This window comes from Polistes fuscatus, unplaced genomic scaffold, assembly GCF_010416935.1.
Source record: "Polistes fuscatus isolate 324 unplaced genomic scaffold, CU_Pfus_HIC Scaffold1, whole genome shotgun sequence".
Lineage (NCBI taxonomy): Eukaryota > Metazoa > Arthropoda > Insecta > Hymenoptera > Vespidae > Polistes > Polistes fuscatus.
In genome coordinates, this window is record NW_025112997.1 from 5,890,967 (window position 1) to 5,917,815 (window position 26,849).

The window sequence follows — 26,849 nt, forward strand, 5'->3', positions numbered from 1 at the left end:
GTTTCGTTTCGTTCCGTTCCTCTCCCTTCCTCCCTTTACTTTTTATTTCTTCCTTTTCTTTTTTTTTTACCCTATCTCTCGATTCATTTCGTTTTCTTTTCTTCCTTCGCTTTCTCATTCTCCTTTCCAACGTATATCTTGACGCGCTTCCTTCATCCATCTTCATTCGAGCCACCAGAAAAGGGGTCGTTCGAGAGCCTTTTATCTTTTCTCGCATTTCGTGGTCTGATACTTTCAGGCCTCGACGACGTGATTGGTAGGCTTACACGTAGTTACATTTACGTCTTTCGCCTTCCAAGGTAAGGTGGGTCAATAATAATAATAATAATAATAATAATAATAATAATAATAATAATAATAATAATAATAATAATAATAATAATAATAATAATAAAAGAAAAAGAGTATATGAGGCAGCTTTTTTTTAGCAATAAGAAAAATAACGCATTGAAATATTTTCCATGGTTTTTCGTTAAATAAAAATAATGATTATTAAACTTGAAGAGAATATTTCTATAAGTGTAATTACTTATCCACAGATAGAAATTAAAAACGTTGCTATTGGAGATCATCGGTTAACAAAGTTGATAGTTGAAAGAAGAAAGTAAGAGAATGAGAGGTAGACAAAGAATAGGAGGTAAAAGATAAAGAGAAAGCGGAAAGATAGAAACGGAGAAAAGTTACATCGAGAAGGGAAAACATAAGGAAGGTAGGAAGAAAGTTCTCAGCGTCTTTTCGAAGATAGTAAGAGGAGGGACGTTCGCAGAAACTCTTGAGGAAAGTTTTAGCAAGCTTGCGACTCCCTTTCCATTCAATGTCTTTCTTCTTTTCCGTAAGAGATATCTTTGGCTATAGAGAGAAGGTATTTTGAAAACAATAGGGGCGGATCTTGTCTCTTTCTTTTCCATCGCGGTTGTTTTAACGATATACGTGACAAATAATATTTTTTGTTCTTCCACTTTCTCTCTTCTACTTTCCCTTTCTTTCTTTCTTTATTTCTTTCATTCGAATTTCGTCGTTGGCTCTTTTCGCGACATTCCCCGTTATCTTTCGGCCTAGACACAGCTCTCAGGAAGCCTATTGGCCATGAGTCGACGTTTAATCGCTTCACCGTCGAGACATTCGCCAGCCACGACTACTCCTTGACCTCCACCTACGACGACACCTTGCGTGTTGATACCGGTAATACCCCCAGCACCAACTACGACACCACCTTGACCGGTACCAACAATCACTCCGACTCCCGTAATCGGCATATTCGGTAGCACCGGTATCGTACTTCTCGAGGGTAACCTCAGTTCCGTTGGCCTACCGCTAAATTTGTGACAAAGCTCGTCTATACTTGGCGTAGGTCCGGGTGTTACCCAGTGTCCCGGAGGATATCCAGCTGGATAACTTGGTGGACTGACTTCGACGGGAATACCTTCTGAAACATTAAACACGGTACAATGTTATTTATACAACCGTTTAACACACACGAATCTCCAATTAAATCGCTTTTCATGCCTCATACTGGATCATCGTATTTCTTATATCTTTTATTTATTCTATTCATTTTTATTTTTCGTTTTATATCGTCAGTTAAAATCTAGAAAAGCGATTTCAAGTCTACGCGAATATTCCTCCCTCGATGACAGAGAAATGCATTTCTAGAATGGCTGATCTATCGAACAACCTACCAAACTTATTTGGTATAACGTCAGGATCGGTCTCTACGGTCTGTTGGAGATTCTGCATAGGATATTGTTGTGCTGGTAGTTCACTAAGTTCGGCCGGCTTTTCGTGTCGCGGTTTCGAGATGCATTCCCTTCGCACTCGTATGACGACCACCAAAATGATAACACTGATGGTAACCAAAGTGCCAACAATCACTCCAATTACTGGCGACAGAACGATTCCCGCGTCTTGTCCTGAAGCAAATAAACGGAAGATATTTCTACTATAAATTTTAGATTTATCTATTATACAAATATTTTCTTGAGAAAAACTTTGATCGATTATTAAATTCGTATCAAAGTTCGTGGTAAATTTTTATTATACGATAAACATAATATTTTTTCTTTCTAATGCGTTTATACACATCTAAATAGGTGTAATGTATTATATTATCATGTAAGATTATTTATAAACGATCTTGTTATCAGGAGTATTTGTGATTCTTTCGTGAACTATTTATCATAGGAATACGTATGGGAAAATGTAGTAGATTCGTTAGTATTCAGCTCGATCATATACTGCGTGCTTGTACTCGTTCTTTGTATTCGAAGTAATGCTCGGTCGAGCTTTCGTCGCGAAACAAGAACGTTACGACGAGCTTGAGGATTAACTACGCTCTGTCACCGTGGAAAAGAAAACGACTGTTTACCGCCCTTCCGTGGTTATTTACCGTGCTTCATTTTTTCTCCTCTTTCATGCAACTCCGAAATGACGACGACGACCACGACCACGACGACGACGATGATGATGATGACGAGAGGAGAGAAAGAGAGAGAGAGAAATAAGAGTTAAGCATACGTGCGTGTTAGACTAAACAGCTTGGTCAGAACGAGAAGAGAAAAGCCCGTTTTATTCTTCGGCGCAAAGATTAAAACTACGTTTATTTTTTCTGTGCTTTTCACAATATTCATTTGTTTTTTGAAAAATTTACATCTGTGTGAATACGCGGCGCGCACGAGCTAACACCGAGGGAATGGTAGACGGGCATATACCGGGTTGTTTTTCAAATTTGCGACTAAATTTTAAGAGATATGAAATAAAATGGTTATGAATGGAAAAAAAAACAAAAAAAACAAAAGTAATCGTAAAAGTCAAAGCAAAATTAACGTCGAGTATTTTAGCCTGGAAAGAAGTTAAATTGATTGTTATTATTATTATTATCATTATTATTACGTTCGCATTTTACTCAAAATTATTTGACACTTGTGGAATATTTTTTAAACACGGAGATAGGCATTTTATTTCCTTTTTGTTTTTTTTTTCTTTTCTTTTCTTTTCTTTTCATTTTAGAGAAAAATTTATCAAACAATATAATTCAAAAAAACTTTATTCACGAGATAATTCGTTGTGAAATATATTCCGTTGTTTAGTTACGTATAGGTATGTCTACCTAAAATAAATCATTTTTTCGTATAATCACGTTCTGCCCCCCGTTCTAATAAGTTTATTTGCGATTGGCAGTAAAGAAGAAGGGAGATTGCGATTCTCCGAGATATATAGTTCTTTATAACGAAAATACGAAAGTTGGTTAAAGGCTTGATATTTCAGTGCGTTACATTTATTTTTTCTCTCTCAGTCTTATCCTCTCTTTCTTTCTTTTTTTTTTGCTAGACTTCAATCGCGAAACTTTAATGAGAAAGATTAATTTATATCTCCAGTCATTTACGTAGGAACAGAGACAAACGTCCAAGAATCACCCCGTAGAACAAGGTCGAGAGTGAGTGAGAAACAGAGAGACAGATAGAGAGAGAGAGAGAGGGAAAGAGAAAGAGAAAGATCTTTCCACAGTTTGTTTTCCGTGCACGATTCGTTCTCTAACTGTTTCAACGTTCGCGCTTGTGCTTGCGCGCGTGTGTTAGCATACACGTGACGTTCCATTTGATAGCGCGTACCAAGCGTGGGACTGGGCCTGCTGCTTTTGTCGGATAATTAACAAAACTGTTTTCTTTCAGTACGAGCAGCCCAGCTGCGCTCACTGAGCTCTCTCTCTCTTTCTCTCTCTTTCTCTTTTCCTCTCTCTATTTTTCTCTTTCTCTCTTTCCCTCTCTCTCTCTCTCTTTCTCTCTCTCTCTTTTTCTTTTTTTCTCTCTCTACGTAGATGTATACGAAAGACTAGAGTAGAATCACCGTGAAAGTGGATACAATGTTGCGTGGTGTATTAAACTATCCCTTTTCCCTTCTTCCACTTTTCTCCCTATCCCTCCCCCTCTCTCTTTTTCTTTCTTTTTTTTCTTCTTTCTCTTTCTCTTTCTCTTTCTCTTTCGTTTCGACTTCATTTTCAAAAAGCAACGCCACTCCCTTCGTTTTTATTTTCTTTTTCAAGCAAAGCTAAACCGTCCAGCTTTTTAGTGTCTAACTTTATACCTGCGAGCTTTCTATTGTCGTCCATTCCTCTAATACGTTCTCTTTTGTTAAAGACGATGTAACGTTCTCGTTACATCCATTTCAAATATTAATTTTTTCTGTTTTTTCTTGTTTTTTTTTTTCTTAAGTTTTTCTTTTCATATATCGGATTAGAAAACAAAGTATACCTATGTATCATAATTTTGAGAGTTTCATTTAACAAACCCTTTCTTCGTAATATCATTTGATGTTAAAGAAAAAGGAAGAAAAAAAAGAAACGGAAGAAAAAATACGAATATTGCTTAGGATGCATTAGCCTTTTACTCCTTCTCTTTGCAGCTTTAAGTGTTTTTATGGTTTTATCTTACAACGTTACTTCTCGGGAAGGGCATTAATGTAGAGTCTCTTAACTGATCGTTACTTTTTAGGTTGTTCGTTTTTTTTCCCCTTCCTTTATGTAGCTTTCATGTAGCTTATCGTTGATGAGTGGCTATCTAACATTATTCCGATAATGAATCGATAAATGGGGAGAGATGATGTTAGAGTAAAATTAAAATTAAAATTAAAAAAAAAGGGAAAGAAAAGAAAAGAGAAAAGAGAAAAGAAAAAGGAAGAAATTCTAACAAAATAATGGATCAGATATTTCGCGGTACGTAATTTCTTTTTCTCTTTCGCAATTTTCGAACCGATGGTCAAAAGCTGAACTAATATTTTATCACGTCGAAAGATTAACAATGCGCGATAATATCCGATACCCTTGTAAAATTGCACTTAATGAATCATTCGTTAACGCGACGTGCAGGGAACAAAAGTAATCGTTCAACGTTATAACGATTTCCCTGTAAATATTCGCAAACATCGACCAGTAGGTACTGTATACGTACATAGAGAGTACATGGCGGTTTATCAAAAAGAGAAGTGCACGCCTGTGGCTGGAGATATGTATGCTTTAATCGAATTTGTTCGTAATACAATTAGTAAGTGTGCAAGGACAAAATGGATATGGACAAAATTTGGATAATGTTTACTTGATTTGTTTGATGTTATTAACTCGTATGAATTTTTCCCTAAGAAATGTTAACAATTGTATTCTTTTGATAAAACAAAACTATCAAATTATGTGATAGGTACTAGTAATAGTACTTTTCCGTTAGATTTCTAAATAATTTAAAGTAATTTAAGAAAACAAGGTTACGAACTCGAAACGAGTGCATCATATAATATAAGAGATGTAAGAATAGAATGGGAAGGAAAAGAAGAAGAAGAGAGTTGACACTTGTAAAAGATGACTTTAATCAGTTGAAAGGGGTTGACGCTTAATGCACAACTTATTCGACGTCACGCGTCATGTTATACCGGACATATTTGTAGCCATTTTCTCATAGGGTATAAACCGGACCGTAAATGAAGATTCTAGGGATTTAAAGAAGCACAAGAGCCACGTCGAGGAGACGTTTAAGGGCATATAAACGATGGAAACTCATCGACTCTCGTGGCATCCAAGGAGAGTGCTATACAACCGACGCGTGCATCTTTCCCCAACGGAGAACTTTACGAAACGGAGATAAATGAGATTTCGAAGTGAGTCGTAGACAAGCACGAAGATTTACATGAATGACGTTCTCTCTATTTTTTTCCTCTATTCTCGATCTTTTCTTCTTCCCGAGTGTTTCTGAGTCAGTTTCATTTTTATGCAAAATGATACATGCAATGTACCTAACAAATATGAGAAGGATGATTCTTATTGCATGAATTTCTTTTTTTTCTGCATTTTTTGTTCATTTTTAAACGTTCTTAATTATATTTATAATTAAAATCGCATAAAATTTTGATTTAATCAATTATAGATATAAATGGATTAAAAAAAATCCGATTATTAGGCCCCATTAAAACAAAACAAATAATAAAGAATTGTTATTGTTACTTTGATCATCGACATACTTATAGTTGACTTATGCATATTCTATAGTCTAGAAAGTACTTAAGTAATTTTTTTTGTTTAATTAACTGTTAAGTTTAAATGAGGTAGAATAAATTTTTCATTTGATTATTATATTCCAGTAGTTCGGCGCATTCTCGGAAAGGGCTTTCATGGCGGATAACAGGTAGGACTCGCCATCGTTTACTCTCCTAAGCTTCCAACAGTGTCTCGTAAAAGTTGCAATGGAAGTTTAATCGAGTTCCACACGAAGAAACGTCTGCCGAGCAGGGTAGTAAAGATAAACCGGATCTTACTGGCGATCCTTCGAGAAAGGACTAAGAGAATCCTCGAGGAAAGAGAAGAGAGAAGAAGAGATGATAGGAGAGAATAGAAGAGAAGAGAAGAGAAGAGATCGCATATCCCAGTGGAGTCTCGAATCCCAAGTTCATCGAAGTTTAGATCACTAATCGAGGTTGCCGTAGGGTCAGAACAGGCTCTGTGTCCGCTTCCGGTGCGAGTATTTGAGAAAAATTCCTTTAGGACGAACGAATAGTCCAACAAGAGCTCTTTCGAATCGTGAAAAAGCTATGGGGTCGAAAGTCGTTGAACTTTTTTCCCCCCACATTTCGAAGAAAGTGGATTCGAGTTTAGTAGATAATCTAAAACAGGAGTGGCTAACTTCATTCTATATATCAATTTTTTCTTCTAAAAGTGTGTCACGATCTAGATACTAACATCTTGTCATTTAACATATTTAAACGTGTGTCTTGTGTACAAATAGGTGACAATAGGAAGGAGGGAATATTAAACCAACTTGATATTTTATTAATATTCATTAATTAAAAAGCCACAGAAAAGATACACAAATTAAATTTTATATTTTTTTATAATATAATTAGTGGGAAGTTTGCGTCTACATATCTCCAACCAAGCGTTCATAATTTGGTGTATATCCAGACGAAGATAATGAATTTTTAATATGGGAAAATTTTAAATATATGAAAAAATTAATTCGCTACATTTGGTGATATTGAGATATTTTTTTCTATTTACGTATTTCTAATAATCTTCTTGAAGTTTTCTGAATTGTAAGTATAAATCAGTTTTTCAGTCTTATAATTTTATTTTCTAATTTTGTTAGTTTTTTACTTTTATCAAGTTTTTCCAATATTAAATGTATCAAAAAATGTGTCTCCTGTTGGCTATGATCAATCAAAAATCTTTTCACGATCGACGTATCGCTAATTTCTGATCTATAATACAAAAAAAGAAAACGGTGGTAGGAGTGACCACCTTTTTTGAGTCGTCGAAGAGGAGAAGAAGAAAAAAAAAATTGATCACGACCGTAAACGAAGTTTGATATTATCGCAAGAACTTATTTTTCGATCTAAGAGAAGGATTATTTTAGATTCCACGTCCCTATAGGAATCTGGAAGGATTTATATCCTAAGCGTATAATTGCTTACGATTAGATAAAATCGTTTAGATCTCTTCGCTCATAGAAAAAGTGAAAAAGTTTGTAGAGGAAGGATCGAGAACGATAGGTAAGTACCTACGTAACTCGAAGAGAAGAAAAAGGTAAAAAAGCTTTCCTTTAAGTCCGGCAACGGTGACGTTTCGGTTCTGGGGTTAAACGTAAGACGCTATTCAGGGTCATGCGGTCGGTTAAGTCACCAAGAATCCAGGCTTAGCCGAAGCTCAAATCCAACTTCGGCTCACCTGGATTAATTTTAACCTTAGGTCAACCCCAAATCGCTGGTACACAATCTTCCTTCCCCTCTCATGCTCTCTTAGCTGGCAAACTAACTTAGAGTCAGCCTCTACTTTCAATTAATGAAACCGGTAGTGCGAGTCTACTTATTTATTTTTCCGATTTATCTGACCTTTTTTAAAAATTGTCAAATAATGATAAAACTTAAGATAAGGTCACATAGAAAAAATTCATTATTTACATTAAACGTCATTATGGCCTTACATAATCTCTCGTTAGAAGGTATTTGCTTGGATACTCGAAGTTAATTGAGGATGTCAAGCAATGACGTCGAGAGCGGTTTGGTATCCTCTTAATAGCAATCAGCTAGACCAGTTTCGAGAGCCCATCATCGATCGGCTCGCCAACTGATCTCTATCTCTCTCTCTCTCGCTCGCTTCCATTGAATATTGCATATACCTATACGCATGTGCTTAAGGGACTATGATGCTTTTGCATCGACACATACTTGTCCTTATATAGATATGAAATCAAAGAGCTATTATCATCGTAATCTAAAAATGTAAAAAAGTCAAAGACTTTCGTTTTATTTCTAGAAAATGTTCCAATCAATTAAGTAACGTTTGTAAATTAAATATGTCATAGGAAAATGAGATTAATCTACTACATCGTAGGATAATTGTAGATGTAATTAAGTAAGCAAGCAAGCAAGCAAGCTTAATGGTTAGTGGTACGAATTTTGTTGAGACGGGTATTTAATTAAGAAAAATAATATATTATTTTGGGAAAAAGAAGTGGAAGAAAGAGATGAAAGATTAGGAATTGGTTAGAGATTTGGAAGATTTCGTTTACAATAATTGCTTATCTCAAAGGGATTGGCCGATCGACGGAGGCTCGAAAGGCTTAAGGCCAGCCATCCTAATCTCTATTATTGTAGCAACGAGCGTAGCGTTGGTGAGGATAGAGCCCTATATCCAATGTGACGTTATCTCTTCGTTCTCCTCTTCCTCATCCTCCTCTTTCACCTCCCCCTTATCGCCCTTTCCTTCCTTCCTTCCTTCCTTCACCGACTTTCGACTAACTTCTCTGATTTCGCTTTAATTCGAATAGCCGCAAGGCATGGTTTCGTCTCCAAATTATTCCATTTAATTCCTACTCCCACAACTATTCTTGTTCTTATCGAAGTGGACGGATCATGAGTTTGATGCGCTGCCGGCAGGTATTTATGCCAGTTTGTAGATCGATCAGGATACCCTTGTTCCACTTTGGATTAGATACGATTGAATTAGCGATTTATGATGACACTTTAGAAATTAATTCGCCCTATATAATAATTTCACTATAATTTGCAATCCTTTTTATCTATTTACAATTGATTTATCATTTAATCGATTTTTTCTTTCGTAAAGTGTAACCCGTACAAAAATTGCAGTCCTTTCATTAGCGGACGTGACACGTTTTGATAACGCGTAAGTGAGTTTCGTAATGCGATAATTAGAGAAAATTAGATTCCGGTTACATTTTGTTATTATAGTGAGTATAATACGTAAGAAACGTTATGATATAGATACTCTCTTGTATTAGTTTAACACGGAAATGCTGCTGCGTTTGACGTTCTCCAGCTTTAGTCGCGACACTTAATCCGGAAACTCTCAAGAAATTCTAGCATCAGACGTCAAATCAAAACCGTTTCTCTGTTTCTGTTTCTGACTTTCGAGTCCGATAGTTAGCAGGAAAGATTAGAAACGGCTTAATGGTTCCCGAATTTTGAATAAAATAAGACGTTTATATAAGATAAGATTTGTCATATGATATAACCGTTTTTTAATTTTTTTAATTTTTTCTTTTCTATATTCGAAGAAAATATTAACTTTCGGGAATAAGCGCTCAAGTATTATACTACCATTTCCGAAATCATATTTCGTCTAAGTAAGTATTATCCGGCAATGGACCAGGCGATCTTGCGATTTCATTAATTAACCGATTATTATCGCGGTAATTTAAGACTTCATATCCGCGATTCAACGCTTAAGCTAATTTCTGCGACATTACACTGTTCACTTCGTTGATTGTCTCCAGTATAATTATCGCAAATTGAATTTTCCTATTCGCAGGCGCACGAGGTGTTAGATCCGGTTAGCGAAATTGAGCAAATTCGTATCGAGCAAGCTATCACTACTATAGTCTTACCCTTCTCTTTTGTTAAATCAAACTGGATCCTATATATAGGACATACTATCATGAGGGTACGTTATTCGATAGATAGAAGATCTCTCTATATATATTTCTCTGTTATTTGATTGAATAGTAGCTGTTCATTTAGCTAATTCCGAATAAAAGTAGCTTAACATTCTACACTGGATATATTTATACATATATATATATATAACATGATAGGGAACAATATTATTATAATAATCTTTAAGAGACAGGATGTCTTTGGAAGGGGTCAAAGGAGATTACTATCACCCTTTTGTTAAGTGCTAATAGTGCCATTAGAACGATCGGAGCGAACAAAGGTGGGGTAGCGACAGAATGAGAGGAAGAAAAGGTAGAGGAAGAGAAAGAGGGAAAGAGTCAGATAGAGAGAGGGAGTGAGAGAGAGATAGGGAGAGCTTAGGGAGCAATGGAAGCATTATTTAAACGAAGGACCATTTCTCCTATGCTTGTGGGTTTGGGTACGCGGAAATCTTACCGCAACGGTATCGCATTAAGCAATGTAGAGGCGTGGACTAAGAAAGGAAAAAATTTGTACCGAGGTTTTTAAGAATGTTAAGATTTTATTAGATAAAAATCAAACACGAAAGTCTATACTTTTCACTTACTTTTTTTTCTTCTTTTATTCTTACCACATAATCTCAGCTCGGCGTTTCGCTTAATTCCAAACTATATTTAGAAACGAGCTTAGAAACTCGAGAATGGGTTGTTATGATACTTCCTGTAGCATTATGTTGTTACGAATAGTACTGTTGGGTGGTGTTAGTGGCTAACGTTGTTGGTGGGCAACAGTTTGAGGAATTTCTAGGGCGTTTCCTAGTTTTCTTCACAATTGTGATATCACTTTGCGGAAATGGACATGCACGTATAGTATGATTCATAAATGTACGGAGAATTCATGTTTCCGGTAGAGTCCATTTACGTTAGGAAAAAAGGGAAAAACAATTTTGTTCGAACGAACATTGGTAGTTTAGAAGTTTGTGAAAGATTAGAGGAAATATTGATACCTCAACGCACGACAAACGTTATTATTTATTGATGCATTTTAACGTTTACAAATATTTTCAATATTCATGAGGCAAGGTATATTTCAAACATTGTTCATTTGAATTTCATATTGTACAGTTTAAATTGCGTCAAATTTATCGTGATTGACTGACCGAGCGTTTTCCTTTAATCTCCTGTAAATTTGAAACCGTATATATCGTATATATAAATTCTGTTTATTTTCCTTGTAATTAAATTGACGTAGAGTATGAGAAAGTGAGAAAGTGAGAGGAAAAAGAGGAAGAGAAAGAAATAGATTAGGTAGTTTTCGTTGTCGGTATAGGTAGAATGGTCAGTATCAAATTGGCGAGTAACGTTTATCTTGTTCTTTCTAATAATAAAGCTATGCTTTAGCAGTATGACCATCATGTTTTTGTTATATAATTTACAGTGGGTACGATAACTCGAGGGTGAAACGTGACTTCCGAAGGCAAGTGCAACGCGAAACCGACGTGAGCGCGGTTGGCACGAGTCCAAAAGTTATAAATAGTTTTAACAGGGCGCGCTTGTTGGTTAATATCGTATGCCGCTGCCACTTTGATAACGGCCGCTAACTGCTCGGTATATGTACGTAGCTACTTTGACTCTTCCTTTATCCATTTCTCTCTCATTTTCATTCTACCTTCTCTATTTTTCTCTCTCTCTCTCTCTCTCTCTCTCCCGTTTACGCGTACACTTCGACATACTTACGTCTATACAAACTCACATGAACGAAGGGAATAATAACACGAACATAACATATCACGGGGATGGTGAATACAGTTGAAAAGCGTTTCGTGACTTTGTCTTTGACGTAGAACGTGTTCCGTTCGACGATTTGAAAAATTCGGTATATCTCGGTTATAACCGCGAGAACAGTCGTTAGTTGTTAATGGAAAAGTAATGGGGTGTGAAAAATAACGATACCGAATAAAATCATAAGAACGATCGATTCACCATTGAGACGCTCGTTGGTGAACTATATTACAAAATTCCGGATGAAAATTTGTGGTTTGGTTACATATCGGTGAACAGAATAATAGTTTCTTTAATCGTCTTATTATCTTATTTTCTATTATGTTAAATATATTCTAAATATATTAATATTTATCTTTGAAGGGTCTATGATCTTTTTAAACTTTCATTATTCATCCCTTTCAAAAAGGACTAATTGCATTCTCATTTAATTCCTCGTCCGGTTGCACTGATGTAGTCGGAAGAAAAAGGAAGAAATGTAACACGGCGCGACATTTTTTTGCGATTAAAGAAAAAGAAAAAGAAAAAAACGAGGTAATGAAGGTGTGGAAGGAAAGCAGAAGAAGAAGAAGAAGAAGAAGAAGAAGAAGATGAAAAAAAGAAAAAGTAAGAGAAGTTCCGCTAATTATATCTCTCTGGCGTGGACCGTCAAAAAAAGGAACGTTCCCCGCGCAGAACGACGAAATAAGTTGGCGGAGGTGTGCGATAAAAAAAGTCTTCTCTGTTCCTCTGCCGAGAGAAGGACGTCGACGAAGGCGTCGTAGTTTTAAGGCGAGTCTCTGCTCTCGACGCAACGCTCGGCAGCTTTCAACTTGAACGTCCTGACGAGAAGAAGAACCTGGACGTTTGGCTCTGGAGAGAAAGAAAGAAAGGAAGAGGAAAGTCGAAAGAGGACGGAGGGATGGGAAAAGAAAAATGACGACGAGGGTAAACAGAGTTAAGTGAAGTTAACGGCGAAGCAAGAAGAGCGGCAAAAATGACCCCGGGAAAATTACCGCACGCGAAACGGCTTAATGTCTAAAAAGACGAAAGAAAGAGGGGAATAGGGCACCAGAGTGGGGTCATGATAGTGCCAGTGTTAGAAAGAGAAAAAGAATGAAAGAGGAAGAGGGAGGAGAGTAGCTAGAGCCGCTTAATGACCATCCGGTACATTCGTATCTCTTCTAGATGGCTCCCTTTTTCTCTTTCTCTCTTTCTATTTCTTTCTCTCTTTTTCTCTCTCTTTCCCTCTTTCCTTCTCTTCTATCTCCTCTTTACACCCTTCTACTTTTCCTCCAACTCGTTCTTTCATTCTTTCTTTCTTTCTTTCTTTCTTCTTGTTTTTTTTCTTTTCTAGCTTTTCCTCGGTTACGGAGTTGGGCACTGCTGGAACCATTATCTGTAATTGCTTTCCTTAATTCGACGCCGGTTCGCTGCATTAGCGTTAGAAAATATTCATGGTACGTATTGGAACAAGAAGAACGGTTAATAATAACTTCACTTAAATGACACGACGATATAAATCGAAACGCAATCTACCGAAATTCGCAGTTCTCTTCATTGAGGTTTCTATTATCGACAATATATATTCAATCAATTACCTGATTCGTAAAAATGATTGATCTTTGATTTATTTCGAAAATGGCTCGACAATATCGTTGGATCATCGTTATCTTATAAGTTATATTACAGTAATATCTTACAAATACACATCATAGTTATCTATGTTATATAAATAGTGCAACACATATATTTATATAAGAAACAGATAGAGAGAGAGAGAAAGAAGGAAACGGATGTAGTGCGTTGATAGTTTGGTAATGTTGTCTCGTGAGGGTGGGTTATTCGTCTTACTTACTCCCAACCGTTGACACCACCCACACGAGCAAGCCCATTCGTTTCCCAAAAGAGGCACCTACCATGTGTGCTCCCGAGGGAATCCTTGGAATACGGTAACACGTTGTCGATCGAAGAAAGTCGTCGACTGTTACTTACTAATCTCACTAAGATCTTGAACAGTCAAGAACGCGATCGAAGAGGGCAATGTTACCAGTCTCTCGATACTTTTCCCGTATTTAAGGATATATCTCTTAGGGCTTGCTTTGGGCAACTTACGGATCACTGTGGGCTACGTTTCTCTCGTTCCGGTTGGTTGACCGGTTGACCGGTCTGCCCGTTTGCTTGCTTGCTTGCTTGCTTGCCTGCAGTCGTGCTAACTCAGCTGGTTGAACGTGGCACGTGATAGGAAATTATTCATTCTGTCGTACGGCGGCTTACGTACATTATATCCAGCCGCTTGTTTTTCATATGATCTTAGATAAAGCACCATTTCACAGACTCTTCTAAGCTACGTCATCCTCGCATTGTTCACTTTCATAGGGTAACGTTAAACGTATTTGCGATCTGTTTTCGACGTGATAAATTGTCTTGGAAGCGTACGGAGTAATACCGAGCTCGGTTTTACTTTTGTCCCATGTCATTTGACATAGGTTACCAAAAGAATGAAATATACGTGATATGTAGTATGCGCCATATAGTGAAGATAATTCGCGGATTTCTTTAGGAAAAAAAAAAGGATTGTCTAAAATACCTACAAGTATTATACTAGGTATGATATAATAGAATTAGACACACACACACACACACACAACATATAAGAATAGGAGATAGCAAAATACAAAAAGTTCACTTACCAGTCCGTTTTTCAGCATCTCTATACGTAACTTCACTGAGAATTGCTGGTTGGCTTCGGCCTTTGGCATTCACAGCATAAACCGCGACGTGAACGCCAGCCTCAACCGACGCTTCCAGACCCGAAAGCGCGAAGGATGGCTCCTCGGTGTTGGTAACGTTATAGAGAGGCTGGATGGTCGACAGGAAGTCAATATCGCCATGATAGACCTCTAACACAAATTTCTGCGTCAGTCCACCATCGTATCCGGCCACGCATTTCACTTCCACGCTCGTATACGTCTGATTGGCCAATGTGCAATTTCGAACGGAAAATGGTTTTCCTAGAAAAGAATATTCGTACGTATTTGTAGTCCGAAGTAATAAGAAATATTCAATAATAATGTGTACGTTGAAAAGAATTTATAATATTTTTTTTCTACCCCTTCGTATTGTCAGAAGATCTATCTTTTATTATGTCTGTCGATAAAGAAGAAAAAAAAGAAAGGGAAACGTACTTTTATGAATTTTTTATTACTCATATTCATTACACATTGTTAGCCCCATTTACGAAACTTTTTAATTTCACGAAATACGATATTACTTTATCCTTCTTCGTATAGGAAACGTTTGTAATCTTGAGTTATGATTTTCATCAAAGCGCATTTATCATACCGAATGAAATTTATTACGATAAATGTGTCCTGATTTTGACGATAATTGATGCAACGCTCGGTACATTTTTTATATATTATATAAATATATAATTTAATTTTTATTTTATTTTCTGCAAGGAAAAAAATTCTTACAGATTTAACTATTTATAAAATAATTCTTGTTTTTTCTACTACGTATAATATTTTGGTTATATTTTATAGATATAGGTATATTCCTGTTTTTATATTTTCTCTTTAGGCAGTTTTCATTTATTTTGATTTTAAACGGACGTTGACGCTGAAATTTAACCCGTTCGGTACTGTCATATCTATTTCCATTGCCACCAAACAATTTCCACGTATAATAAGGATAAAGGCGTTAAGCATAAAATTTGTATCTACTATCAAAATATCGCATATACAAATATTTCTTTACTATGTATATTTATATACATATATGTATACATACACATATACATATCTAAAGGAAAAGCTTTAATATCAAAGCGAGTACATGTTTGAAAAAGCGAATTGAAGGTAGGATACACCTAGTTCGATTCACCAAGTAGAAATATTGCGAATCGCAGAGTTTATTATTTCCGTTTTAATATCCGCTTTGAGCGTGTATTTATATAACATTGTATGGTGTTACAAATATCATTTTTTTTTTTTTAACTACTTTTTCTTTTTTGTTGCGCATACGATATTCTCGATAACGTTTCCTTTTCGAGAACGTGGTTTGCGCAAAATTTATTTCGATGTAGCATGTAATAAATAATAGGGAATTCTTTGGAGTAATTTACAGGTCAGCACGTTTTCTTGCCGGGTTGCCGTCTCTTCGCATTTTATTACCCTACCTTTTTTCACCCTTCTCGTTTCTTTTTTCTTTCTTTATTTCTTTCTTTATCTGTCTTTCCTTCTCGCTCGCGAGAAAAGAAATCCTCGAGAAAGGACGACACTAGGGATATTCGAATAAGAAGAAGAAATAGCTAACCGATACCAATATAATGGTAGGCTGAAAATAATTTCGTTTCGAAAGTAAGTATAATAGCAAATGCAAAGGAAAAAAGGTTCTCGAAGATATCTGGAAACTAGGACGAATGAAATGGGAACGATGAATTTTCCGATACACGGGACAACAAAATAAGAGAGGAGAGATAAAAAGGTGAGAAAAAAGTGGTTGCTTGTTTTATTTTCTAGCCCACAATTTCACCCACACGGAAGCATATTCGTCAATGTCAATAGTTCGTCGAGTGATCGTCGCGTCAACGTCAGTGTTGATCGCGCTTGGAAAAACGACGAAATTCTGGTGGAAAGTCCGGCGGTGAGGATTAACGTCACCATGACGTGTGATGATAGGTTGACTCTCTGTTGCACTTGCAATGATCCCTACCAGACTTTATGAATGGAATAAATCCTTCACATTAAGAACATGAAAATTCTCAAACTATTATTTCATTGTACCGTTTGATTGTTTTTTTCTTTTTTGAAAGTTATACTTATTTTGGCGCGTTGGGGAAAATGTAATGGGGAGTGATTTTGTTCTGTGCGTCTGGAAAAACGACACCATGAAGTTTGTCGATATTTAACGACGCGCGGCAAAGCGATTTCAAGTATACGGCATGAAGTTGTCTTCTTTTCTTCTTCCCCCCTTTTTTTTCTCAAGCGGGTCACCCATCCAAATACTAATCGTACTCAGCGCTACTTTACTTAAATGATCGAAGCGAGAACTAATGCTGTAACCGCGCCATGGCTGTTGACGCGTGAAGTAATTCGATATATCTGTCTTATATTTAGTGTGGACTGATATCTATATTTCGATATTTTCTTTTTCTTTTTTTATTTTTTCTTATATATATATATATATAATAATAATAATTATTTTTTTCTTTAAGTTATTTTTTTTCTTTGAAGTATTATTTTGAAGTTATTTTTGAGGTTATTGAGGTTATATTCGTTTTGGTACGGCAAAGAAGTATAACTTCTTACGTGCGTACATAAGTACACACACCAGTTTTTTTATTTATTTCTTTTAATTTTATCTTTCCTTTTCTTTTTTAATGAATAACAATGTTACAGTATCACGTTAATAGGGGACGTTAGAAGGAACGAGATTATTTGTGCAGTTGTCTGAAAATACTCATAATTATCGTACTTTCGCTAGAATCGTTTCAATTATTACGTAAAATGGAAAAACGAAGAAATAAAATGCTTGCGGTGGATGCGATTTCTCTTGATATTCTAAAATAGGAGGAATTACCCGTAATGGAAGAGGAATTAACTGGGACGATCCCCGAATAATTTACAAGCGTTAAACTTTCGCATCCGTAACTCTATAATGTTGGATAACTATTTACATCGCCATACATACCTTCAAATATTTTCGGTACGGATGGTAAAACGAGAAAGTTTAATAAATGTAAGGAGATATGTATATGTCTCTTTTCTTTTGTTTTAAATATATATTTATTTCTCTTACTCTTTTTATATTATTAATTTACCAATGAACACAAAATAAACGAACTTCGTGATTTTTGTATATTCTGTAAATTTTGATCAAATTAAATGTCGAATATTCTGTATATTTGAATATGTTATATATGCTTTAAAAATCTTCTTTACTCTTGGTAGAAGTATTATAAGGTTTTCTAAAGAACGGTTATATACTTACTCAAGGGAAAATAAAATTTTGAGTACTGTTTCGAAGTAATTCCACTTCGTAATGACTATGGGTACGTTCACGTAAAGCAATCAAATAACTTGAAACGAAATTCAATTTTCTGTATGGAATTGATTCAGCACCGATGGAGTACAGAAACGGTGAGTCCTCGTATCAAGTACGTGAAACTTTTCTACTTTGTAAAATGCTTTTAGGATGATTTCCTTGGAGCTACGTAGGTATAGGTACTTATCTATGTACAGGTGGTATACCTAGGTAAGATCGAGAATCGGTCAAAACCACGGTCTAATACAGATTTCCTATATTTAATATATTTAATTAAAACCCTGTGCGGTCTCGTAGTAACGGTGTTTACAACACTTCCGGCATTTTATTAATGGATTATGCTCGAAGAACAAACCAACGAACATTTTCAACTGGCCAAACAAATGATCAAAAGTTCGTTTTAATTTATATTTTATACCTTTCCTATCCAGATATAGATTTCGTATAGAATTAAATAATTGTTTTGGGAGAACGTCGATAACTTTAATTAAAAACTTTTACGTATATATTAACCCATTAAATATAGATTTCATTTGAAGACATTTTTAACTTATTACTCTGCCAATCACTCTCGTAAAATATATTTCTGGAGTACTTTTAAGGATGTTTATGTATATCTCAACGTAAATTCGATTTATTTTGTCTCTTCGTGTATTGATAAATCACTCACGTTGAAAAATAAATAAACAGACTTTACGTAAAAACGAAGAAGTTTACATATCTACATCTCTTAAATATTTTTGTTCAAATTCATTTCATTTATTGTATATCATAGCTCATTTTCGTAGACAATAAGATAAAAAACGTAAGAGACGAATATTCTATGCGAAAAGAATGTATTCGGAAATTCGGTGAAACACGTTTGCGATTAAAGGATGTACGTGCTTTGGAACTATAAATCCTTTGACGACACGGATCGAACTAGAGGAATTAGCAAAATGGAGTAGGAGGCAGGGAGGAAGGACAATGTAAAATGGAGTTCTGCCGTGGACGTTTCCCTTCGCTTTGGTGGTAAGGAATTTACGATTTGCAGGGTCCGTGTGCTCGATGCTTGTCCGTTAAATACTTACCAGCAGCTACCAACTGGAAGAGACACGGTCTCGCTTGGGTACCGACGAGATTGTCCGCCCAGCAGGAGAGCGTTCCGTAATCCAGCTCGGTAGTTGGCGTGTAATTTAACACGCTAACGCCACTCGACTTCTCCATCGAGAACCTTGCAGGTGAGACCTCCAAGGTCTCGCCGCTATTGTTGAACTTCCAACGAAAATTATGAGCTGGTGGATCGGCTTCGACCCTGCAAGCAATGTCCAAAGATTCGCCTCTCGATGCTCCGACCACTATGATCCTGTCGTCCTTACAAACTGGCGCGACTGAAAATCAAAATGGGAAAACAATTGAACAAATTATTTCACATTCTTATCCGGATTTTCATCTTAAGTTGTATAAATATCGAGGGAAATAGTAATCTCCTAGATGAATCAATTGAAGCTTTAGACCCGAGGGTGGGACAACGATCAAAGTCAATAGGTTGGTTAACATACGTTGGTTAACCGTTCGTATGGAGAGAACAGTAACGTGGCGGAACTCGCAATACCACGATCATTGTCAGGAAGTAACAGGTTAACGACGGATCGCCGGAACGTTGGGTTTCGATCAATTAAGATCCATTCGCTTTGATTCCAATCACGTAATGAACTTCCCCGGAGAGAAACACAGATGGTAGGTAGGTAGGTAGGTAGGTAGGTAGGTAGGTTGGAAGCGAATCGTTCCTTTAATCGGCATAGGTTTGCAATTTACAATCGATTCCCGATGCGATGAGATTCTAAGCGAAACGACGCCATGCAATTAGACATTATATTCGAACGTTAAATTAATGTTATAAAATAAGTATGCATATCTATCTAACATAACATCCATTTTGAAAAATTAATCGAGTCGAACGAATCTCGCGTTAATCGAGTTTCTCGATAAACTTTATCGACGAGTATCATCCGCGCCAGCGAGGGGAGGACTTTCCCTTCGCCAACACTCGGCTTTGTTAGACTCCGCAGGAAATTACCATTGTCGGGCGGAAAGATAAATTTTTACTGCGGGCCGGTTCTTTGCCGAAACGAGAAAGAGTCTGGTCTTCATTAAACGACGAGGACATTAATTATGGGCCATAATCTCCGAGAATGTTCTGACGAGCGTCGAAAAGGAGGGCCTCGGAGAATCTTCCTCCTTTCGCTCTTTGCACATCGACATCCCTCAAACTTACTTAATCAACTTGTCCTCTTGATATTACCTACTCTACCATACTCTTCCAAAATTTTACGTTTAAACTCTTGACAAGAATTAGTCTTGTTTCGGAGGTAAGATCATGGAAAGTAAATGAAATTCAGAGAGAATTCGCTCACGGCTGATGAATTTTCTCTGTTAATCGTAAATAACTTGCGGAACAGACACGCGCGCGTACATTTTCATTCTTATTATATTATATCCTCCATTGCGTACCTACCGAGTTAGTTTCTCTCGCGTATTTTAACCCACCTTTATTCTCTCCCTTTCTTACTTTTGTAAACCGACGTTAATTTCGTGCGTCTCGTAAGCCGTTAAAACGAATTGGTTTCTCTCTATTGCAGTATACACGATTAGAAGGCAGAACGTTACAGTTAAACTGTATGATATCAACCCTACAGAAACAACTATGAAAAGCGTTGTTAAATGAATAACAGAATTTTGTCTGGCAAGCCATTGTTAGAATTTTCTTGAGAAACGATATTCAAAGTCGTGTCGATATTGGTCGTCGTCGTCGTCGTCGTCGTACAATGATCGATCGTTCGTTTTTCTATATTATTGTCGCTTTGAATAAAAAATCCTTTCTCAAGGATTGACCTTCGAAGAAAAAAGGTAAGAAGAAAGACAAGCAGTTGATAACGATAGCGCGTGTCGCTTTCGAAGCACGCTTTGGCATTTTGTCACGAGACGACTTTTACGAGCGTACGACTCGCCGAATCGTTTCTTCGACACGAGTTATGCAAAAAGGCCTTTCTATCTTTCTTTTTTCTTTATCTCTTTTCTCTCTCTCTCTCTCTCTCTCTCACGTCGCATCTTTTCTAGTGATATATATTTGTAACGATTCGTTTGCCTTTATCTCAACTGCCTTTATCTTCTTTTCCAATTCTCCCTTTCTCCCTTTTTCTCTCTCTTTCTCTCTCTATCTCTATCTATCTATCTATTTATCTATCTATCTATTTCTCTCCCTCTCTCTCTCTCTCTCTGTGTCTTTTTCCTTCTTGTTCTTTCTTTATTAGTCTTTTTCCCTTTCGCTTGCTATTTTACAAAAGAAGAGAAACAATAAAGAAAAAAAAAAACACATGAGCCCTCGACGAAGAAGGAAAGTAAGAGGGGGACGAAGGGAAAGACGAGATCGTGCCTCGAAAGCAAAGAACCTTGTCTGTTCTCACGGAGATGGGGGATAACGTCGGTTACGACCTAGGCCAATCTTCGTGAGCAATTTTTTTCACAGACACCTTTCTCTCCCGACGCCGAAAGAGCAATCGAATCTCGACAAAGCGTGTAAATATCCAACACTCGACGACATGTAACTCGTGCGCGTCATTCCTAGTAACTTGTTACTTCGAAGAAAATTTCTAAAATACGAGAATGTTTTCTCGCGTAAATGTAAAAAGATCTACGAATCAATTCGATTGAAATCGCGACGTATTTTTCTTCCCAGTTCTAAAGTCACTGTTACCAAACGTAAGAAGTAATACAGTTATTTTCAAGATTAATTTAATAAAACAAGTTAATATAATATTTGTAGCTCGTTTACGAAAGAAAGGGGAAAATAATAAAAATAGATGGATTATAAATTTATATCTAATATATGCTTTTAAATTTATGTAACAATATTGTAAGATTCGTGGAAAAATTCAACCGCTGGACTGATCAGACCGGGGATTCGAACCACTGGTTTTTTGCTATCTATTGAGCTATCCAGAGCCCATCATCCAGAAGCCAATCCTTCCACGAATGTATATTTAAGTAATGCTCGTCCCACAATATTCATCTAAGTATTTAGATTATATACCTTTTAACAACTCTTCCTTTTTATTATAAATCGTGTTAAATGCACTGGCTGACGACGCCCATTAACGTCACTCGAATTGTGTTAATTTTAGCACAAACACAATTTCCAGGAGTATCATTAATTTGAAATCAGGAATATAAAATTGTGTAATAATTAACGTCATAAATAGATTGGTTAACATTTAATCGATACGATATATCGACACGGACGTTAATTGGATATTTACAAGCAGCAACTAATTAATGAATACCAATTTAGCAAACAATTAAAATAACGAAAGCGTACACAGAGATATCGTTTCACTTTCACTCGAATCGTTAAATTCGTTTTCTCAAACTATTAATGACAGGTCGAACGACGTAACCAACTCAAACAATTCATTTCTCGTACCTAAGGCTTTGCTTGTATATTTTACGACGAAAGTTGTTCTTTTATCTAGAAAATGTTTGGTGATCTTTGCTGTACATATATTTTCAGGTATACCTGCAGAGTACTCGTCCTAATAAATCATCGGGAGCATTGCGGATGGAGCAAGGAGAATTTATAACTAGCGACAAAATTTATTAACGCTCGATGACAGATTTCTTCGGTATGCGACCATAATTTATCCATCATATTAATCCCAAGGGTGCAAGATCTCATTTATAATGTGGCCGCTGGCGGCGTAAATGCTGGGTGCCGTTATTACGTTGGAAAAGTAAAATTTAGAAACGATGAAATCTTTGAATTTAGAGATCCTCGTAAGATTGTTGTTTATCGGTGCTCGTTTTATCGATTTTTATGGTCTCATTAGAAATTCATTGTTAAGTAGATATTAATGATAGAGATTTGGATCAAAAGGTATAAAGCAAGAATATTTGGAATATAATGAAGTTCTCGATAAAAAAGTTGAAAAGTATTCGTCTACTAGTACTATATATCTTAGTTACTTTGTTAGTAATGAACTCGATAATAAAAAAGAAAAAAGTTCTTTCTTGGTAAAAAGAATCTGTATTTTTCTTCCAAGTTATTAGAGGTCGGCAGTTGACCCCGTCGACGCTACGCCATAACCTGGGAATTGGGTATTAAAAATGTATTCGATGCTAAGCACTCGTGAAATATTCAAGTCCGTTGAGATCCTTAAGGTTTCGCGATCCCTCATGTCTATGTATATATGGGTTAAAATACATGTATCGAAAAGTACGATCTTTTCGTTGGTTATATCAATGAAATCTAAATAGTGGAATCGTCTATAAAACTGTGATTCGCGTTCAACAAGATTTGGATTTATGTTACTCGAGTGATTTACTCCGAACGAAAGAATTCGAGATTTTCGATTGAAATTTAAATAAATAACTCACATTTAACGCGAAAGTGTAGAGGCTCGCTTCTCGTTTCGTTAAGGTCATTTGTTGCTGCACAAATGTAACGACCTGCACTGCTCCTTGTGACACTCTGCAGGACGAGGCTCTGATTCGACCAAATGATTCTTGCCGATGTATTGTGCGCCAGGATCTGGTTCTATAACAAGCAACAGACAACATAACTTGGATGTATTATATTATAACAACTGGTCGTACAAGGAGAACATTATGTTCTGACGTCGTTTTCAAGGACGATAACGTGCACGCATCTCTGACAAAAGGGAAAGAAATAAAAGCTTTCTTTCTCTTTCTCTCTGTTTCTACTTTGCTATTGCTGTTTCTCTCTGTGCTTTTCCATCCTGTGCTTTTTTTGCTTTAAAGTTGCAGAGCTTGAAATCGCAATTTCATCGCTCGTTACTTTCTAATTTTGCGATAAATTAGAGATAACCGCTTCTACCTATAAGATACCAGAGTTATCCTTGTTACGAGTAGAATTTTTTTTTTCTCCAAGACAATTTATTGCTCTTTCGTTTACTGCCGAGTCGGTATCTCGGTGTGCAAGATAAAGAGAAAAGCGTGTTACTAAATGCGTCATCTCGAGGATACGACGTTGTATGAAATTTTCTTGTTGCACAATAGTGCGCGTGTTCTTCTACCTTTCTACGTACCTACGTATGAAAACATTGATAAATTTCTTGCAAGGATTTCTTCTTGAAACTGGTTTTATGGGAAATAAAAACTAGGTTTATTCGAATGACGAATAAATTGACGATAAAACAAATTGAATTCATTCAAAGTCAATGAATGGTTTAAAAAAGAAGACATTTTGTTTGTATTCGTTTTATTTAAAAAAGAAAGTTCATTCTTCACGAAACGTCATATAAATGTCGTAAAGTCATGCTTGTCTGTATTAAAAGCGTTCGTTCCTTCGAAGGCAGCTGTTATAATCGACGAAAGCCCGTTATAACCTGCGAGCGATAGTTCGTAAAGAAGATATTAAGCGTTGCAATTTATTATTCGAGTTACGTCTATGCGTAACGTATAATAATGTATTATATATCCTTCCCTACTATCAGATAGTCGACGTGGAAAGAATATTGCTTCTCCTTTTATTGCGAGCACATTACCCGCGAAGTGGACATTTCCACCGAAATATGTGGCTCGATAACTTTCATGATAAAAGATACCGCTGTTCTTGTCTTTACTGCGAGCTTATGCACGAAGGTACTTCGATGGATATTGCCAGATGACTATTATTTGAAAATGACTCTATTCGAGGACGGCAATAATTATAATCTAGAAAATATCTTTCAATTGTGTCGTTATTTATACTCTAATATAATTTTACCGATGGCGTAATACCCGATAACATTCGAAAACATTCGGAAATATGAACAATTGTATGATATTGTAGGAAGATTGGTTTTTTTTTTTTATTTTAAATATGCTTAACAGCGACGATACTTTATTTCTATACAAAAAAATGATATTTAATCGTCTCGTTGTGCTTATTACCATCTAATTAAACATTTTCCAACTTCCGAGTAAGAATACGACAAGAGAACAAAGAAGTATTAAAGTACTCTTTCTCCACTGTTGACGCTCAACCACAATTGTTGTAAGAATATTTCAGACAAATAATATTCACTTTGTTTCAAACATTTATGATAGTATTTAAATATTCTCGACATTTTTTAATAAATCGTCCGTTGTATTATCTTTATACCATTTTTTCAACAATTAAGATTCGAAAGTGAATGAAGCGTATTAGATGAGATACCGAAAACAATGCTGGTAAATTATTTCTTTTTGAAAAGGATTTTTTTGTTTTATTTACATTAATTAAAGTATTTTTGTTGGTTATGCAATTACAGATATTCCCGTCCTTACAATCGATCGAGGAATAAATTAATGGCGTATATAACGAGCTCTCAATTTTGAAGGACCCTGAATAACCAATATTCAAAATAGTTGATTCGCTTTGTTAGATCTAGACAAAAAGAATTGAGGTCATGGGTAGAGAACGCGGATTTCATTAGCCGTTATCTATACACTATTCGCTTTAATCATCAGGTTGAATGAATGTAGGGAATTTGATGGAAATATTACAGAATGAAATAACACATAGACGCAATACCATTGTTTGTTCATATATTCTCAGCTTTTTCTAGTTAGATAGGATAGCTTTGTATTATCGTTTTTTGCATTACCTCTTTCAAGCATTAACAGAATAGATATTTCAAACTTAGTGTCAATATTGACCACGTCGGGAATACATGAAGAGTAACCTATGTTTGAATAACCAGATCGTATCGGTCAAATACATATGTAAAGTCGATTCGTACTTTCTCGTATATGTTATTAAACCCTGCATGGTGTTTAATCAAGTTAAACGAAGGAACGGCAGATTGAGATTTCATTATGGCTTATTACGATTATGTCGATCTCTATCTTCCTGTACTTGCTAATTCGCCATCAAAAACGTGAACATATATTTTCAAACGGAATAACGATAGGTATCGATCGAATAATCATCCATAATAGATTATGTCATCCAATCCGATTCGATAATCTTCGTAAGATCAACATTCTGAATATCTCTTTAAATCTACAGACAAAAATCAGTTCATGGTCATCGGGGTGAGGTGATCCCTCATTTCGTGCAATTATCGTAAATCATTCTCGCGATGCCAGAATTACGAAATATAATAGATAATACCGCTAAAAATATAGTCAAGGCTGTTTCGTTAACTAACGTTGCACGATAAATATCCTCGAGTTATAAGTACAGACATATTGGACGTTGTTGGTTAGATATATGATACATATGGGATTGGGTGAAGATCGTTATTCGGAAGTTCCTTCTTTGTCTTTCGTTGTAAGTCGTTTTTTCAGTACGCTTCGGTGAGAGGTTAGCTTTTGTTGTTTTGTTTTTCATCGAGCCCTCTTTCCCCATCTCTTTTTCTTTCCTCCTTAGGTATATCTCTTTACCTTACAGTCGTATCCTCCATTACACCGGCATACCCTCTTTTCTTCTGTCCCATTGGAATCCGTTCCCCGAAGATAATTCGAAATCGATTTGAAACGAGGCTATTTGAATGTTGAGAGAAACTGCAGAGAGTTCTCCGAATTTTTTTCTCTCTTCCCACTACTTCCTTTCGATTATTTTTCCTTTTTCTCTTTTCTCTCTTGTTTTATCTCGTTCGTTTTTTCTTTTTCGTCTTCGTCTGCGTCTTTTTTTATTTCTTTATTTTGTAGAGAAATTGCGAGGAAAAAGAAATAGGGGAAATTCATTCGATCGTTGTATATAATTTTTTTTATTTTTTTAATTCGTGCCGCGTATATACGTTGGATATTCCTTCTCGAATTTCTGCTTGTAGAATTTCTTAATGGGAAAGTACTTAATTACTTGCGCGTGATTAAATGATCGCAAGAGAAGGGGAGAAGAAACGGAAGCTTGATTCGCGCAGTGAAATAATTGTAGGGGGGTAGACTGATGTATAAGAAACGATTTGTTAACGGTCGTTCCTCGATTAACTTATATTAATTATTTGATCCGACAATAAAGCCCCCCATAGTACGAGTCATTATTTGTCTGGACTAGGAGTACGGAAGGCACGGTCTGACCAAAATCGATAATGAAAATGATGGTTCTATGTTTAAGGTGTGTGCAATTATTTATAGCGTTAATTTAACGGGAGAAAAAAATACTAA

At 36.1% G+C, this 26,849-nt stretch overlaps 1 protein-coding gene across 3 annotated transcripts in view; it reads right to left on the reverse strand.

The window, feature by feature from the left end:
- Positions 1–987: 987 nt before the first annotated feature.
- LOC122518803 (nephrin) overlaps positions 988–26,849 on the reverse strand; it is a 298,229-nt gene continuing 272,367 nt past the window's right edge. For all 3 annotated transcript variants that reach the window (XM_043637915.1, XM_043637908.1, XM_043637923.1), the window contains exons 11-15: positions 23,133–23,292; positions 18,791–19,090; positions 14,363–14,683; positions 1,680–1,910; positions 988–1,426 (exon numbers count right to left, since the gene is read on the reverse strand). In XM_043637915.1, coding sequence (XP_043493850.1) covers positions 1,056–1,426; positions 1,680–1,910; positions 14,363–14,683; positions 18,791–19,090; positions 23,133–23,292 — 1,383 coding nt within the window. In that variant the 3' untranslated portion in view covers positions 988–1,055. The remainder of the gene's footprint in view (positions 1,427–1,679; positions 1,911–14,362; positions 14,684–18,790; positions 19,091–23,132; positions 23,293–26,849) is intronic.